At 35.4% G+C, this 17740-nt stretch overlaps 1 protein-coding gene across 6 annotated transcripts in view; it reads right to left on the reverse strand.

Annotated features, from left to right (window-relative positions):
- Positions 1-5541: 5541 nt before the first annotated feature.
- Positions 5542-17740, reverse strand: part of SFXN1 (sideroflexin 1) — a 36923-nt gene continuing 24724 nt past the window's right edge. For 5 of the 6 annotated variants that reach the window (XM_026688085.2, XM_087955424.1, XM_087955426.1 and 2 more), the window contains 3 exons: positions 15934-15983; positions 13074-13121; positions 5542-9952 (listed from right to left, as the gene is read on the reverse strand). In XM_026688085.2, the coding sequence (XP_026543870.1) occupies positions 9856-9952; positions 13074-13121; positions 15934-15983 (195 nt within the window). In that variant the 3' untranslated portion in view covers positions 5542-9855. The remainder of the gene's footprint in view (positions 9953-13073; positions 13122-15933; positions 15984-17740) is intronic. The other variant, XR_015747610.1, reaches the window with a different exon arrangement.

The following is a 17740-nucleotide window of genomic DNA, read 5'->3' on the forward strand; positions in this document are numbered from 1 at the left end:
ATCTGGATGACTGAGAATCTCCATAGATACAGCAAATCTCAAAATTCTCATATGAGGTTGTCCTCCTGCTTTCCTGGATTCTTTTGTTTTTATTCCCATATATTTTTATGCCTTATTTTTACTATTTATGTCTGAAATTTTTATACTGTGATTGGTTTTAATTATTATTCTGTTTGTAAGCCTCCCAGAGCCATTTTTTTTTTATGAAATGGGAGGTTATATAAATTTGTTAAATAAAATAAATAAATCCAGCGCCTAGTAATTCTGCCTTTACTTGCAACATTTGCCATTTTTCACAAACTTGTTCTCTGGAAAGTCAGAGCTCAGATTGCATCGATAGTTCTGGCACTTACCTTTTTTTTTTAATATCCTTAATAGCATTTCAACTGTATTAAGTAATGCCATTGCAAAGTAGCTAGGTTGCATACATTCAGCCGCCATCTAATGACTTTCAAAGACAGATTGTTTTAAAATGGATCTGCAATGGTATTAAGTTAAAACATGTAGTCCTTGAAGACATGACTAATGTCTGTTATCAATCAGGAAATTAAAAAGGAATAGATAATGAAACTCAGTGATGCAGGAACCTGTAAAGAATTGATGGAAAAAAAGTACACCTGTTTAAAATGTGGTGGGGGCTTTGGTGCTTGTATATGCTGTACAGTCTTCAAAAAAGGAAGAACTCACTTGGATAAAAGAATGGATTACATTAAGAAACAAGAGGCAACTAACGCTGGAAGGCCACGATATACAAACAGGATGGCACATTTCCTTTGGTATGGAAAAGGCATAGCACATAAATACTTTCAGATACATTACATGAGACAGGTACTCTTGATGGTGTGGAACAAAATTAAGCATCAGAATTATATGGAAACTCCTATCTGCGCTCTACACTAGAAGTGCTAATACACCCAAATTTGATAAATATGTGGAAAATTGTGGTATATAAAGATATATTAAATGAGAAAGGAGAATTGAAAACCAGATAAGAATTGATAGAACAAGGGGTAGAACTGGAGTGGAGGTCATATTTACAAATACAGTTGAAGATATACACAGGATGTGAAAACATGGGGTATTAATAGAGAGTTAACAACATTAGAGAAACTGTTGATAGGGACTGATGATAAATTGATCAAGATGTTATATAGACACTTATTAGACTATAAGCTGGAGGAAGAGCATGTTAAAGAGACAATGGTGGCATGGGTCAAAAATTTCGAACATAACACTGAATTGGCTAGATGGCAAAATCTCTGGGGAATAAAATAGGAAATTAACATTGGCTACATCATACAAGGATTTTTTTTAATAAAGTTTTGTTTGGGTTTTCACACACAAAATACAAGCAAAACATCTTTTTTGAAAATAGCATGGTCCCGGGTTGAATTTCTTTATACAGACAAAAACTCAATTTCATGCTCCTTTTTGTATTCTATTCCATATCTTATACTATTTTACATTTTCTATATAGTTTTTCCCCTCTTTTAATTTTCTCAATTTTATTTTGATTATCTCATCTCAATTCAAATCATTATATTTATAACAGAGACTTGTTAACTCTCTGTTCTGTTTCAATTTCATATTATCTTTTCTCATTAAACAAATTTTCTCCTGTAGTTATTAATTGGAGTATAATACCTTTATATCTTTTAATTACATCCATTCAACTCTTATTTAAACTTCAATATATACCTTACGTTTATGACCTTCAATATAATACATAATACATAACTTCCAATCGAATTCTGCTTGGTACATTCTTATAATACACACTATATTCTTTAAAAAAAAAAAGAAAGAAAGATTATAAATATATGTAATTATAAACCCTCATTCCATTCCAGTTCAGTTCTATCATTAATAATCATTAAAATCTTAACATCTTTAACACTTCTTTTCAATTAAATATCGTACTTCCTTAAAAACACATATAATCTCCATAATTAATTTTTCCCTTATTTCTCTTCACGTTTTATAAATCATTAAATATACCTTTTGTTACATTTATTTATTGACAAGCATTCCACTGAATTACGATAGCTATTTTATCAGACATTTTAATCATACATTGTTTCATATTTTCTAAAATTATTTCTGCTTCTAATATAACCATACTATCTTATGTACCTTTGCAGAATCCCTTTTTCCATTAAGTTTTCACCCATTATCTCTAAATAGGCCGTTTCTCTATATTTTGCTTTTGTCCTTTATAACTTCTTTTCCTTTCTTTCTTCCCTCTCATCTTCTCCCTCCCCTTTTTACCCCCTTTTCTCTCTAGTTCTAATTCTCTCTTCTGCATTTCCCTCTTCTGTTGCTTTCTGATTTTATACTTATTTTTCACTCTATTTTTTTTTGGAGTTGTTTTTCCCAATCTTAAACTTTCCATTCTCTTCCCCCCTTTTCCTTTTTTCCCCTCATCTAAGATTACTTGTTCATTAAAGGTGGCTTCTTCTTTGTCACAATCTTCTTGTTCTGCAGGCATTTTGTGTTGTTTCTCATAATTCCAAATCTCCATTTCTAAAAAGTGAAATACGAAGCCAAAAGAACCTCTCCCGTCTTGTGCATCTTCTTTGTACTTTTTAAGTTCCATTTTCAGTTCTTCTAAAAGTGGAGCCATTTTAAACAATTTTAAACAACCACCTGATTGATTTTAGTCATTCAAAACAATAACCAAGAATCCAGAAATCATCAAGTAATCCAGATAGTCCCAAGTTATTCTTCTTATTTCTTTTTCGACTTTCTCTTCCTGGGGTTTTTGTTGTGATGTTTCAGTTAGAATGTATCTTTTGGAAGTCTTGTTGAGATTTTGCTGTAAGTTCTTTTTTAATTCCAGGCAGTCTCCTCCCTTCCAGATCCTACCCTTTTATTCTTTTTCTCTCCTTTCCTAATTTCAAAAGCTTTTAATTATCCAGAAATCTTTATTATCCCTTTGACTTTTTATTTTCAGCATTAAATGCCTATTGATGTCAAAGTGGATTTTTTCCCCAATTTCTTGCTTAAGTCTCTTAGCTGTCAGTATAGGAAAAGGAGAAAACCAAATCTTTTCCCTTTTCTCTCTCCTTCACAGCTTAAAAATCTTCTTAGGGAACAATGTTATTGTTTTTTAACAGTTTCAATTCCAGGGTACCTTATTTGTTGCTTTTGCTGTTTGACCCGGTCAACCAAAACTTTCTCTTCTTATCTTCCTCCTGCACATTCTTTTTCGGTCAAGTTCTTCTTTGTGGTGGCCATTTCTGACCACCGCTGCAACCGCCTTCGGGAAAGGAAGTAATGGCCAGCTGGGGAGGAGAGATGCAGCTCTCCTCAACCCTGCTGGCAGTCTCCCCACTCTTCACCACCTCTACGGGTGGTTTAGCCCTGAAACCAGCTGGCTCGGGGCGCTCCAGCGGCGCGCACGGATCGAAGCCTCGCAGAGACAAGGTTTCGGTCTGTCGCTGAAGAAGTTCAAACCGGAAGTCCATACAAGGAAAATTTATACAAAATGTTCTACAGGTGGCCTCTTTCTCCAGCAAGACTTGTTAAAATGTTTAGAGACTTATCACCAAAATGCTGGAAGTGTAAGGATTTACCAGGTACATACTACCACATGTGGTGGACATGTAATCAAGCAAGGAAATATTGGTGACAGACATGGGTAGAGCAAATGGTGGGAGAACATATCCAATTTAAGCCAGAACTATTCCTCTTAGGAATAATGACAGATCACACCAAAGGCATAACATATTTAATCATACACGTACTCACAGAGGCGAGAATGGACTATGCACAATATTGGAAGAATGAAAATACACCATCAGAAAGAGAGATAATAAGAAAAATACTGGCTTGTACAAAACTGGATAAACTAACTCTAGAACTGAAAAATAAGGGGGAATCAGAATATTATGATACTTGGAATAAGTTTTATCAATAGTTGCAGAAGAGAGGGAAAGGTCGGAACAAAAATAGTTAGGACAAATAGACTTAGATTGTGAATATACTAATATGAATGTTAATGGTTTAGTAATATCTTTGTGTGTATGGCAGAATGATGCCAGAACGGTCGCACTGTGTTTGATATTTATAGTTGTAAACAATAAAAATATGTTTTTTTTAAAAAGGAAGAACTCAAACTAACTGCTGACTATAACAACATTCAAGCTTTCAATTTTCATTTGTTTCAATCCTCCCATCTTCCTTATTATGCTAGCCAGTATTTTTTAATCCTAAAGATGGTAAATTCAGGTCCACAGTCAAATCCTTCATAGTTGTTACAAAGTATAAATAAATGCATGGGGCAGGATGTTTCATATGCTAAAATTATGGAAAAAAGGTCTTGATGCTGCATTCGTTTTCACCTTGAGTCCATATGTTGGCTGAAGGAATCAGGCATTCAGAATTAGAAGAAAGAACTCTGAATTATTTCCTTAAGTAATTGGGGAAATCAGAAATAAAAAAGCCATAAAAGAGTTTTGTGGGAAGCTTATGCTGTGGGAAATACTGCCATCTAGTGTTCTTCCTCAATAAACACCTCCAGTGTTTCCCCTTTGGAGAGCCTCCAATGCTCTCCAAAGGGAAACACTGGACCAGCATTGGGGAAAAATGCATGATACATCAACTTGGCTCTTCATCTCACAGTGATTCCTTTCCAAATGTGCAATTTGTTTTACTTACAAATTATGAATAGAATAAATGAATTTCTTCCTAACCATCCTTCCTCCTGCACACATGCACATCTTAAAATTGGTTTATCATGAATTACGGTGTACCTGGCACAGATAATTTTTTTTCCTGGGTAAATGGTGTAATCATACTCCTTACATGGCAATTGCTAGGAAAGAGGCAGATTAGTTTTTCCTAGCATTTCCCAATAATACATGTAGCACAAATGAGATCCAGAACTCAAGGCTGATACACTATCTTGGGAATTTTTACTAAATGACAAAAATAGTAACAGATTGTCCATATTACAATATATGTTGTACAAATATTACTCTGAAAAAAGAATTTTATATCTAGATGTAAATGTTTTTTGATAGAATGTTTAGAAAGATTAAATATCACCGATTTTGCTAATTACTTAAAAAGAACTTTTGAACGTGTACTGAGGGCTTCATATCATATTAGAGCTTCAGGTCACTCCACCCTGAATTACAGATTCTGCTGCTTAAAAATTAATGTTGACCAATCAAGTTCCATAATCTTAATCCACTGTTTTATCCAAAAGCATGATCTTCCTGAACGAAAAGTAACTACATTATTTCTGTAGGAAAAATACATGGAAAATTAGAATTGCAGCTGAGCGATGTGGGAAATTCCAAACCAAAGAATGATGTTTCTCTAATGGACATACTGATCTGTATGCTATATGCCAGATGGTACAGTTTTATATTTCAATTTCAAATATGTATAAATTGCAGAATTTTTCTTTTTACAGCTAAGGAGAAAGCCTGCAATTGATTTTCATGTATACCTTTATAATCCATGTATCTCATTCTTATGTATTCATATTCAAATACAAAGTTTACAGAAAGTACATTTCACACAGAGAGCATGACATTTTAATTATCAATTTTAATATCTCATCCAACTGATTTTAAGCAATACCACCAATTTTGGCAAGATGTTGTGCTAATACCTGTATTGAAAAAGTATGCAAATCACAGTATAATCCAGATTCTTTTTCTAAAATTGGACAAGATTAATAGTTGCTCTTTTAATTAATTCTGTATCTTTATTGCACTTCATTGGAAATATTAAAAAAAACATTTCTACTAGATCAGTATAAATTTCCTGATTCTAATATTATTTTGTTCTGCTAAACATTACAAAGAAAAAAAATGTAGTTTTCCTGCTTAAAAAATGAACAAAACCCTTCTGATACTTAATTTCTTTTAAATATGTGTATTCCAGGAATAAAATAATGTTTTTTCATCCTAGAAACAAAATACACAAGTAAAGATTGTTGTGCTCTATATTATTTTAAGCATGCCACACGCGAATACCCAGTTTTTCTAAGCACACTGAAGTCACATAACATATTTTCAAGTGATATCAACAAAACACATCTCCTGAACCGTTGCAGAAATCTCTCTCTCAAAAATAAAAATCCAGCCCTTAAACAGATGACTGTATCATTAATCTCCTTCCTGTAGTTTTTTTACTTGTGAACTATAATTACTAGCAATTAACTAAAGTTCACATTTCAAAAATAATTATTGCCATTATTTTGCTAAGGAAGCAAGGTCAATAATTGCAGCTTACACCTCTTGATGAAGAAATCAACCCCTTCTAAACAAAATGGGATCCAATTGCTGAGTAGGTATGATATAATCAGATGGTTGTAAAATTGATATCTGCAGTAGCAGAAATCTCTGAGATCAAAGTACAGGTAGGTAGCACAGTCTTCAGGCTGCAAAATTTCCCTTCCTTTCCCCATCACACGCACAATATTTCTTGTTTAGAGGCAAGTGATCTTTAATATTTTTCATGCATGCCACTCATATCAGAGCGTGACATGGACTGGAAAGTGCAAACGTTCTGGATATAGCCTAAACAGGCAGTACAAAATCCAGCGCTGTATGAGGAGACATAGAAGTCTTTAAAAACAGCAACCAAGCTTATAAACAAATTTGTCTTGGAGACAGTTTCTTTGAATTCAGGAAATCCTTTTCACATTTGTTAGAAGAACCACCAGCAGAACAGAATATTTAGAGAACATAACGAATACTTAAACAGGACTAGCTAATAGCTATTAATAATTAGCTAATAGTCTCATCTTAATCTGACATGTACAATATACCCAGTTAGCTAATTTTCCTGTGACTATGATTTGTGTGGAAAATTAGACAATGCTATGCTACCCTGTTCTTTATTTTACCTTGAGGAACTCAAGATAAACAGCTGTAAATATAAATGCTTACGTGGCTTTGTAAAGTAGGTGTTCAAATAAAACATTTATTTTTTTTCCTTTCCATTCCAAGTTGAGAATCATCTGCCACTAAGTAAACTTCTGTTATATGGCACATTTCAATGTTTTATAATAATAATAATAGATTATATTCTGTCTAATACATCTGGGTATTAGCTATGCTACGAGTGGTCTACTGTGTATAGTGTACTATTTTGGATATATACAAAGGCCAAAGTTTATCCTGAATAGCAATTTCACTGAGTACAGAACTAGATCTAGTCATACCAGTACAAAGGTCTCCAATGTGATATTACACATGGGAGAAGGTACATTAAATAATAAATACCATTAATCTATGATTTATCAGGCATGCTGAAATTCCAATGGAAACATTCAGAGAAATAATTTTCAGAATTTGTGACAAATGAATAATTAAAATGTTTCAATCAACTTTGCATCAAGACTTTGGTTCAACTCAGTATTAGACTTTCCAGGTGACTTTAAAAAAGTCACTATTTTATTATCTGTTTTCTCGTGTCTTTATAATGAGAAACATAGCACCCTACTGCACAGGATTGTTGTACTATAGCTACAGTATATAGCAAAGCATATTAACTAGCAGAAATCAAGTAGGAAATTGATTAAAAATGCTATAAATACATGTTTTGCCAATGTTTTTTTAAAAACTGCTGTATAGCACCTCCTTTGGGAATAAAAAATAAGATAAAGCAGCACATTCTGAAAATATTATTTAGCCAGCTGGTGTTTTTAACTATTTAACAGACTATCACAGGAATTTGAGAATCATCAAATACAAGAACATGATCTTATAATATGTACTATTCATTTCTGGGAAAACATCATAGATAAGATCACAGAAATGTATTGGTAAAAAGTATAAATTCAACAGCTTGAGGTTTTGCAGAATTTGGCCAATGTCACCAGTTACCCATTAGTGCACAATGACCGAGAGCCATTATGAATTCATAGGATATTCCTGCCCATTGCTGCTGGATGCAAAGCTGATTAAAATGTTAACCAAGAAAGCATTTTCTTAAACTAGGAGAATTAACAAGGGTTTCTTTTTTGGCTTTGTATGTGCAGGGCATGTTCATAAATGCCATCTTCATGATGATGCATCATACATGGGGAGGTAGTATTGTCCTGACAGGAGAATGCCTTGCTCAACATTTGGATAGGCTTCAAGACTTGACTTACAAGATCATTTGTAGCAGATATTCTCAGTGCTTATTTTATGGCTTAGTGCCATGGTTCCTAAACAGTGCACCATGGCAACCCAAAGCATGGCAGTGCATTCACAGGGCACCATGGGGGTATTTTGCTACCCAATTAATACACTGATGTTTTATTACTTAAGAAACAACACCCTGGGATTATTTACTCATTAAAAACTGAGCCAGGTGCCACAGTACCAGTTAGTTCTCACCTTACAACCACAATTGAGCCCAAAACTTAGGTTGCTAAGTGAGGCATTTGTTAAGCGAGTTCTGCCCCATTGTATGACCTGTCCTGTCACAGTTGTTAAAGTGAATCACTGCAGCTGTTCAATGAGAAACATGGCAGTTAATTGAATCTGGCTTTCCCATGGACTCTGCTGGTCAGAAGGTCACCAAAGAGGAAATCACGTGACCCCCAGGACACTTCAACTGTCATAAATATGAATCAGTTGCCAAGCATCCAAATTTTGATCATGTGATCCTGGGGACGCTGCAATGGTCGTAAGTAGGAAAAACATGTTCGTTTTTCAATGCTCTTGCAACTCTGTCACTAAATGAATGGTTGCAAGTCGAGGACTACCTATAAAAGTAATCCTCGACTTATGACCACAGTTGAGCCCAGAATTTCCACTGCTAAACAAGACAGTTGTTAAATGGGTTTGCCCCATTTTACGACCTGTCTTGCCACAGTTACATAAATCACTACAGTTGTTAAGTTAGCAACACGGTTGTTAAGGGAATCTGGCTTCCCCATTGACTTTGCTTGTCAGATGGTTGCAGATGGCCTTGAGACACTGCAACCATAAATAGGAATCAGTTGTGAAGTGTCCAAACTTTGATCACGTGACAAATCACATCAGAAGTGTGGAAAAACGGTGATAAATAACTTTTTTCCAGCGTGGTTGTAACTTTGAGCAGTCCCTAATGAATGGTTGTAAACTGAGGACTACCTGAACATGATTTGGGAACTACCAGAAGCACTGTGAAAAAAATTACTGAGACACCAAGGATGCTGTGAACTAAGAAAGTTTGGGAACTCCTGGCTTAGTGACCTTATTTTATTTTAGTAAACCGAGGATATTCTAAGTAGAAGTTTCTCCAAGCAGAGTTTATCTAATTTCATAGAGGTTTTTTATGTTAGAAGTGCAGGAGTCAAATAATAAATAAGCTTCAAATTTCTGCAGCACCGATATCTTTCCCTCTCACCTATCATAATTATTTCCCCATTCAAACATTAGATAAGAAAATCTAAGATCTATATGTCAAGGGGATACCACAAAGTTAACTCTTTGGGACTCTGAGGAACTCATTGGATAGATAATTGTCATCTGAACTGTATTTTCAAATGTAATAGCGGAAATGAATTTGTTATTGACTTTCTTTTAGTGGGAAAAAAATAAGGTAGGTCGTTACTTTAAGATAACACTGTCTGATTTCCTTGAAGTTGTTACACTTTCCAAAGGAATTAAAATTTTGACTGATAAGTAATTCTTAATGTAAACCATTTTGAATATTTGCAGCTGAATTGGACAATTGTCAGAATTTTCAACCATAATTATGAAAATTTCCTCATGATATTTAAATAATCTCAGTGTTCAAAATTATACAAAAATTGAAAGAATGCCTCAGGACTGCATTGCTTCAACTAAGTAGACTCAATTAAAATAAGTTCATCTAGCTATAATTGTAGGACAAATCACCCTAGTTGTCTTCTATAAATCATAATCCTTTGTTAAAATATACCCGATCCAATTCTGGACTCATTTCTTTGATCTTAGCTTGTAATTCTGGCTCCAGACGAGTTACGGACATGGAACTAGGAAGAAAAAATAACAAAGACATAACATATTATCCATGATCAAGAAGTCTTAATCCATTTGTTTACTCTATGTCATATGGCCCAGGAAATATCTTACATTTTATAATCCTTTAAAATATGGCACAATAGTTATTGTTTTCCAAACAGCTTCTCTTCAATATTATCAGAATGAGTTACAGAAAAGGTATTTCATATGCTATTTTGCTAAGTTATCTTCATATAATTTTATATGATATGGCATCTTAATGTATCAGAACAAACCATTATGATTTCCCTTGTACGTGAAAGCTGAGCTAGCAGATCATGTATTATACGAGGCCTTTAAAATGTATTCTTAGGTACTGTATTTGTCTCCCCTTCTACAAATAAAAGTTATTAGAACTGATATGAGAGATATTTCTATTCTGAGGTTGAACAGAGTCAATCTTTAGTTTTTTGGGTTTGGTTTGGTATTTGACCAAGTTGATTTTTCTCACAACCTCCAATTCCTCTCTCAAGGTTTTAAAATGTACAGAATTTGGAGTGGGTGAGGAGAAGGTTGCTTCACCTGATAGCTGAAAAAGAAAATGAAGGGAAAAAAGGATTTTCTCGTGAATCTCCATTCTGGTATAAACAAAGGGACATCCCAGAAGCATGAAGTCCCCTTTTCTGGGATACAAAAGCAGCACAGTGGAGAATGGTTTTATTTATGGGAGGAGCCCCTCCAAGTGCAGAAAGGGTGGTGGCCTCCAGATTGCATGCAGTCAGGCAGAAAAATCTGCTGCAGCTGGTGACACCAATTTTTATCTCCTGTTTTGCCATTATGAACAGCTTGTGCTCCTCCAATTCCCACCCTAATTCCTTTCTCCTAATTCTTTCTCCTGCCTCCCCTCCTGCTGAGGCTTTCGCCAATTATCTTCCTTACTGAAAATGTCTCCACTCTCTTTCCTCCCCAAACTGATCTACCCTATCATTATTCTTCCTCTGTCTGCTGCTGACCCTCTATCTATCCTTGATGCTATTCCTCCTGCAAGGGATTTTGCCATGTTTTTCTCCATTGGCCGCATTTTCCATTTTCTCCAGTCATCCTCCTCCCCCCCCGCCGCAATAACTCTCTGACATGCCTTTTTTTTCCTAATGTGCTTTTTTCCATTTTTTCTCTCTCTCCATCTGACTCTTCCCAAGCTTTTTGCGTCAGCATGCTGTCTAAACTTTCTCTCCAATTCATCCTAATAGCTTTCTTCTTCCTTTCCTGGATTTTTAATTCTATTTTTTTTTCCATTTTACTTGCTTACTGCCAGTTCTAGTTTGTTGTGTTATGACATGTTCTGTTTCAAAAGAAAAGAAAAAATTGCAGCATGTGTTCTATCAGTACAGTAGATGGAATTATGGCATTCAGTATCACAGCACCATCTACTGGTGATTTTTTTTTAAAAAAAATACTATTTCAAAAACTACTCAGCTAACTACCATAGTGTACTATTACTATTATATATACAACAATGTGAAATCACAGTTCTCTAGCTGTTGCTGGTCTTCAGGTTCTTCATACAGGGAATTCTTTCCAAGAACCTAGGATGTCATAATATAATCAACATAGTATATTTATTTTTAAACAAATGTATATGGCTGCCCAATTCAGATTTACAGCATTAACCATCCATGACAAACACCCATGATGGGCATCTAATACATTCAGACTTGCCACTTTATCAGCCCCATAGCAGTCTGGTGGTGGCCCCAGGCTTGCCGACAGAACTAAATTTTTAGGAGCTTCTAGAAAAAGTGTGGGAGCCAATATATCTCTGGAGTGACGATATTCCATATTCCATCAGTGAGAAGGTCCCATCATATCTGCTTCCTGCTGTGCAGTGTAGATGTAACTGGGGAGAGGCGGTCCTTCAAACAACCCAGTTCGCAAGCCATGTAGGGTTTAAAGGTGATAACCAGCACCTTGACTGCACCTGCAAGCATGTTGGCAACCAATGCAGCTCCCGCAAAAGAGATGCAATTCAGGCTTGTGAAAAACTGTGTGAGCTACTGCATTTTGAACTTTCTGAAACTTGAACATTCTGAAATTTTTAAAATGTAGTTTTTATAATTTTAAAACTTTTATTTCTAAATTACTTGGATTTTAATTTTTCATATTATTGATGATATTGTACACTACCCACAGCCCTTCTCTAAAGGAGATGGGCAGTTAAGAAATATGAAGAATAAATAAATGAATAAATACATAAATAAGGGCTGTGCAAATCTCCCTCCCTTCTAATACTGATGATGTTATCTAGTTGGGTAATAAAATGTCGGCAAGAAAACAACCAAGTTCAGAGCACCAAGGACTCCACAGTTCAACCCTGAACTCCAAGTATTCTCTTCCATTGGAAGTCTCTATGGGTGATATTGCTGGCCTTCCTAGCTAAAATTAATATAAAGTTTATGATATATGATATATAAAATCAGGATCCGAAAATAACCTCTGGAAAAGCTATGGGTAGAGCAAACTTATAGCTTATTCTTCTTGTGTTTCTTACATTCAAACTTATTCTTCTTGTGTTTCTTACATTCAGGTTATAAAAGATAACTTATGGAATGTCTCTTTGTCATGACCAGAAAAATGGAGGAAGGTATGAAGGCCAGAGCAAAAGACAGATTTGCTACTTGAGTAACAAAGGTTTTATTATAAGTTATAAAGTTATAGAAAAAGGACAAATGGAAAAATGTGTACTTAGGATTGAAAAATAGCAATAGCACTTAGACTTATATCCCGCTTCATAGTGCTTTACAGTCCTCTCTAAGCGGTTTAAAGAGTCAGCATATTGCCCCCAACAATCAGGGTCCTCATTTTACCAACTTCAGGTGAGATTTGAACAGCCAAATTGCAGGCAGCCGGCAGTCAGCACAAGTGGCCTGCAGTACTGTATTCTAACCACTGTGCCACCATGGCTCTTAAAAACCATGGTCTAAATTTGGGCAGGTCATTGGAAATTAAGAGTACTTGTATTCCCCAGAGGTGAGGAACATGACTGTTGAATGAATTGTGAAGTTTTTGGAAAGCAATAAATACATTTTCTCATTTTCATAGTCTGCACGGCATAATATCTCTCACTGTAAAAATGTAGTAAAGAAGCAACTATACCTTTTCTGTGGAAATAATGCACAGCACAGAGGTGTTGCGAACACCAAGCTGGAAAAGACAAAAATTAGTATTTTTTAATGTACTCAAAGTTTGGATAATTTTAAGTGGAATCAACTTTGGCTTCTTGAAATAAGAGTTTGTCACGTTAGCACCCGAACAGTAATGTCATAAGAACTGGTTACTTAACTCTAGCGGTTCATTTCCACCTCTGAATTCACACAAACGATTTATTTATTTGCTTCTGAAATATCTGTACAAAATGGTTTGTCGAGGGGGCCAAGCATTCTTCCTGAAGCTGCAGAGAGATGGCACCAAGTAGGGTGGCAGGTCAGATTGTGTGAAATTCTTCATGTGATCCTTGTGATTTACACACATGGGTTAATAGGTAACTTATTACCTGGAGGAAAGTTTGCTTTCATAAAGTGATCAAAGAAAAAACTGTTTTTTCAAAGGTTGAATTCCTTTGAAGATGGAAGATCAATAATGTTGAACAAAAGTGGGAGGAAAAAAAATAGCGTAATTTTGGATGGGGAATTTGAAATGCCAGATATATCCCTAAGTTGTTAGCATGGCTGTGGATCTGAAAAAGGTACTGTTGTTTAGCTGTGTAAGAATAAACTTTGATGATTGCTAAAAAGGATGGCACAATGAAAAACAGGTGTGTAAAATTATTCATTACAAAGTAGGGACAGGGGCAGCAATTGTACTACTAATCTATGAAAATAGGCATCTTGCCGGGCAATATAAGCAAATCACACCCCTCATGGTTGGAGGGAGAGGATCATAATAATTTAAACCATGACATCCATGGTTCTATTGTGTAAAGGCAATGCTTTTTTGCCCAGGAACCAAGCAGAGCCTGTCTGAAAGGCTGATTGTCATAGACCAGAAATGGGTATGAGAAGACACTAAATAGGATTGATATGGACACTACTTGAGAACTATAACAAACAGTTGCTACACAGTATCTGTGATTTAGTCAGTTGAGGCACCAAATAAACCATTCTCAACAAATCCTTGATTCTACCTTTGGCTTCCACCAATAAATCAGTAGAATTTAGTCATGGTTGGTGGTGAAGAATAAATTGGGTATTAATATACCTTTACTCATTAAATCAGTTATTAAAACATCATGATTATGTTTAGCTGTTTCTTAGCAAACCATGCTGTCTCTGTCTAGCATACCTGGACCAGATATTTATAGCCCCAAGATTATACGATTGAGGCAGAAAGTATTGATTTATTTGTATCTTATGTTATTTTTGCCAACCTCAAGGTGGCAAGTATATCCAACATATTTTTCTTCTCCTAGTTTCCCCATAACAACAACCCTGTGAGGTGAGTTGGACTGAGAAAGAATGACTGGCCCAAGATCACCAAGCCAGCTTTCATGGCTAAATCAGGATTTGAACTCACAGTCTTCTGCTTTCTAACCCTGTGTCTTAATCACAAGATCACAAAACAGAGCTAGTACAGAAAAGAAATAATCCTATTAAACAAATTCTTAGAACAGATGTACTATCATTGTGGCATTTATAAACAAACCACAGGGATGATGATGTAGTTAGGTAAGACATGAAATGTCTGCAAGCAAACAAGCAAACTTAGAAAGCATTGAGAACTTCACAAACTGCAGAGATTCCATAGCGGTGGTTAGTCAGATGCCAAAAGGATTCAGAAGGAGTCGTGCTGGGTGCTGTTTATATCCACCAAGATACTCCCTTAAGATTTCTAAGATTCAAACAAACTGCAAAGATGTACTACCCATGTATGTGAAAAACAAAGATGACAGTAAAGAATTTTAAATTTGGAATTGGAAGGAACCTCAAAGGTATATCTAAATCAAATACTCAAAATAGATATTTATGAAACCCTACAGAACATAGAGAATCTCCATTTGGCAATATTAAGCAGGATGATATTATTATTATTATGCAATCAGCCAGATGTTTAGATTGGGTTTAGCATTTTGTCTATCTATTGAGTCTTGAACAAGGACCTGGGATAGGCAAATCTGGATGTTTGATGGTGTTACAGATATTGTGGCAGGATGGAAGCTGTTCCAAGTAAAGCTGCCTTCTGCAATTGACTGATGGCAAATTTGTCAATGCCTATGGTGTTCAAGTGGTGCTCCAGTTGTTGTGGGATTGCTCACAAGGCCCCTATTACTATTGGTACTACCCTTGCTTGCCTTTGCCACAGTCGTTCTATTTCTATTTGTAAGTTTTTTTTATGTTGTTGTTGTTGTTATTTTGCAATTTCTCACTTTTCACAAAACCTTTTGTTTCCCTGCAGCAAGTTTGTGCTGGAGTAACATTGCTGTATTTAATGAAGACAGGAGTTGACAGCTGCAGAATGATAATGCAAAGAACTAACTTGGATTTAGGGGTAAATTTCTGCTTCAGAAGGAAGGGCTGGAAATTTTTAGTTTTTAATTTGTGCAAAAGCTAATTAAGACTAAGACTTCCTGCCTCCAGTAGGCCATCATTTCTTCCCTCCCACAATCAAAATCTAGCATCCCAATCTGAGAAAAGCAAGGAAAGGCCTTGGACCCTGGTGTTGCACTGCCTATTTCGCAGATTTTAACCTCTTGCTGTGGACACTGTGAAGTTTCCTCTCCTTTTCAAACATCTTCAGCCTAGATGAAGTCAAACATACATTTAAGTTCCCTTCATGGTTTTGGTCCTGCTCTCAGTATCTGGTTTAGTAAATGCTCTTCCTATTGCTTTCTTGATATGGCTTGCCTTAAAATCTTAAACTTCCTCAAGGTAACAAAGTCAAGGATAAACTGGACTAATGACACAAAAGTGAACATCAGCATGAGAAATACAAACAGGTCACCTCTGAAATTTTTACTCACCAGAAACCCACTAATCCTACTTGAATGGGGGCACTCATCCATGGGAACCTCTGTTAAAAAAAGAAGCAAAATGATAGGTTCATTCTGAATTTATGTACATAGTTAAATGATACAAAAATATAGGAAGAATGAAGGCTTAACTGAGAATATTTTATTATGAATGAAGGCAAATATATTGGATCTTGCAATATTTTATTACATTTTGATACAAAAAAAATTGTGGATGTTGCAACAATAGCCTCCTAGAACCTTTCCTTTTCCTCTCTTTGCTGCTCTGGAATGATGACTTCATTGCTGGGATAAATAGCAATAAGAAAATTAATATTTGGATTTACATTTACAAGAGATTTACAAGAAGTTAGGAGGAAGGTTTATAAGAGTATAAACAGGCACACATGAGGTACTGAGACTTTTTTGGGATAGTCCATGCCAGGCACCTAATGAATCCTGGGGCAGATTCAAAGGGAATGATCAGTTGATCATCAGGCACCAAACAGAGCTGCCCACCAGAAGGTGGGCAGCTCTGTTTGGTGCCTGATGATCAACTGATCATTGGAGGTGAATGAGACTGTAGATATTACTACCCTTGAATTGTTTCTTTCTTGGAGCTAATCCCAGGAGGCACCTTAGTTCACTAAGGCTTTCTGAGAAATGAACATCCAGAAATTATTCCTGGAACACTGGTGGAAGAAAAAACAAAATTATTATCAAGCTTGGGTACATGCCACATTTTGTTGATAAAGATGATGCACGTTTATTTTTCCTCCTTTGTTACATCCATGGGGATGTTATTCAGCATTCTTTTTTAGGGTTACCAACTCTTTATTGAGAGAGGCCTTGAGATTCCTCCACCTGACCTATAGCTCATCTGTATAACATCTTGCTGACAAAATGTTGGTGTAAGATAGGTTGATAATGCCCAATGGTATATTGCTACCCAGGCTGTAATGGAGATGTCATTGATGTAGTGATGCCTGGTGCTTGGAGGCAGAGAATTATCTCAATTATTTCATACATTGGTTCCAGTGTCTACTTTCTATAACTGTTTTTGCCAACATTTCAATAGAATCTGCTTTCTTGTAAATTAAATCCATTCTTCTGTGTCTTGCATTCTGGACTTCTTTATATTTTATATAACATCCTATCAGATACTTGAAGACAGCTATAACATTCCCCCACAATCATCTTTACTCAAGGTATAACATATTCAATTACTTCATATTCCTTCAGAAGGTTTCCTTCAAGTCCCCTGATTATTCTTCTTGCCTTCCCAATTAAGGAGGAAATTAAGGAGGAAACAATTAAAGAATAAACTTTGTATGAATAATGTTTACATTTTTCAGACATTAAATGTGAAAGATATAAGAACTCCTATATCTTCTGAATAATATAAAAATCCAAGGGAAAAAAGTCAGCTTCATTTAACTTTGCAATTCTTCTTGTTGCTAAAGAAGCAACAAGAAAAAAAAAGTAGAATGGGTCCATCAGGAGGAAATGGTTGTCAGAATTATACACTCTGATTTTACTAGTGTTCCTCAATGCTTTTGTTTTAAAAATATTTCAAATATTTCAAAGAAAGTTCCAAAAATATGAATTATGTGCATTCATTTCCTATATAGAAAATATAGGGAACTCATCCCCCAAAGTAAGTTAATAATCAATAGATGTAAGATTAAACTTCTAAGATTAAATAGCAACTGGACTTTCTGGTTTTTCTTTGAAGATGTTTCACTTCTCATCCAAGAAGCTTCTTCAGCTCTGAGCAGAAGAGACTTCTTGGATGAGAAGCAAAATGTCTTCAAAGAAA

This window comes from Notechis scutatus, chromosome 2 (assembly GCF_049901735.1).
Source record: "Notechis scutatus isolate UNSWTSFEM ecotype Mainland chromosome 2, rNotScu1.2, whole genome shotgun sequence".
Lineage (NCBI taxonomy): Eukaryota > Metazoa > Chordata > Lepidosauria > Squamata > Elapidae > Notechis > Notechis scutatus.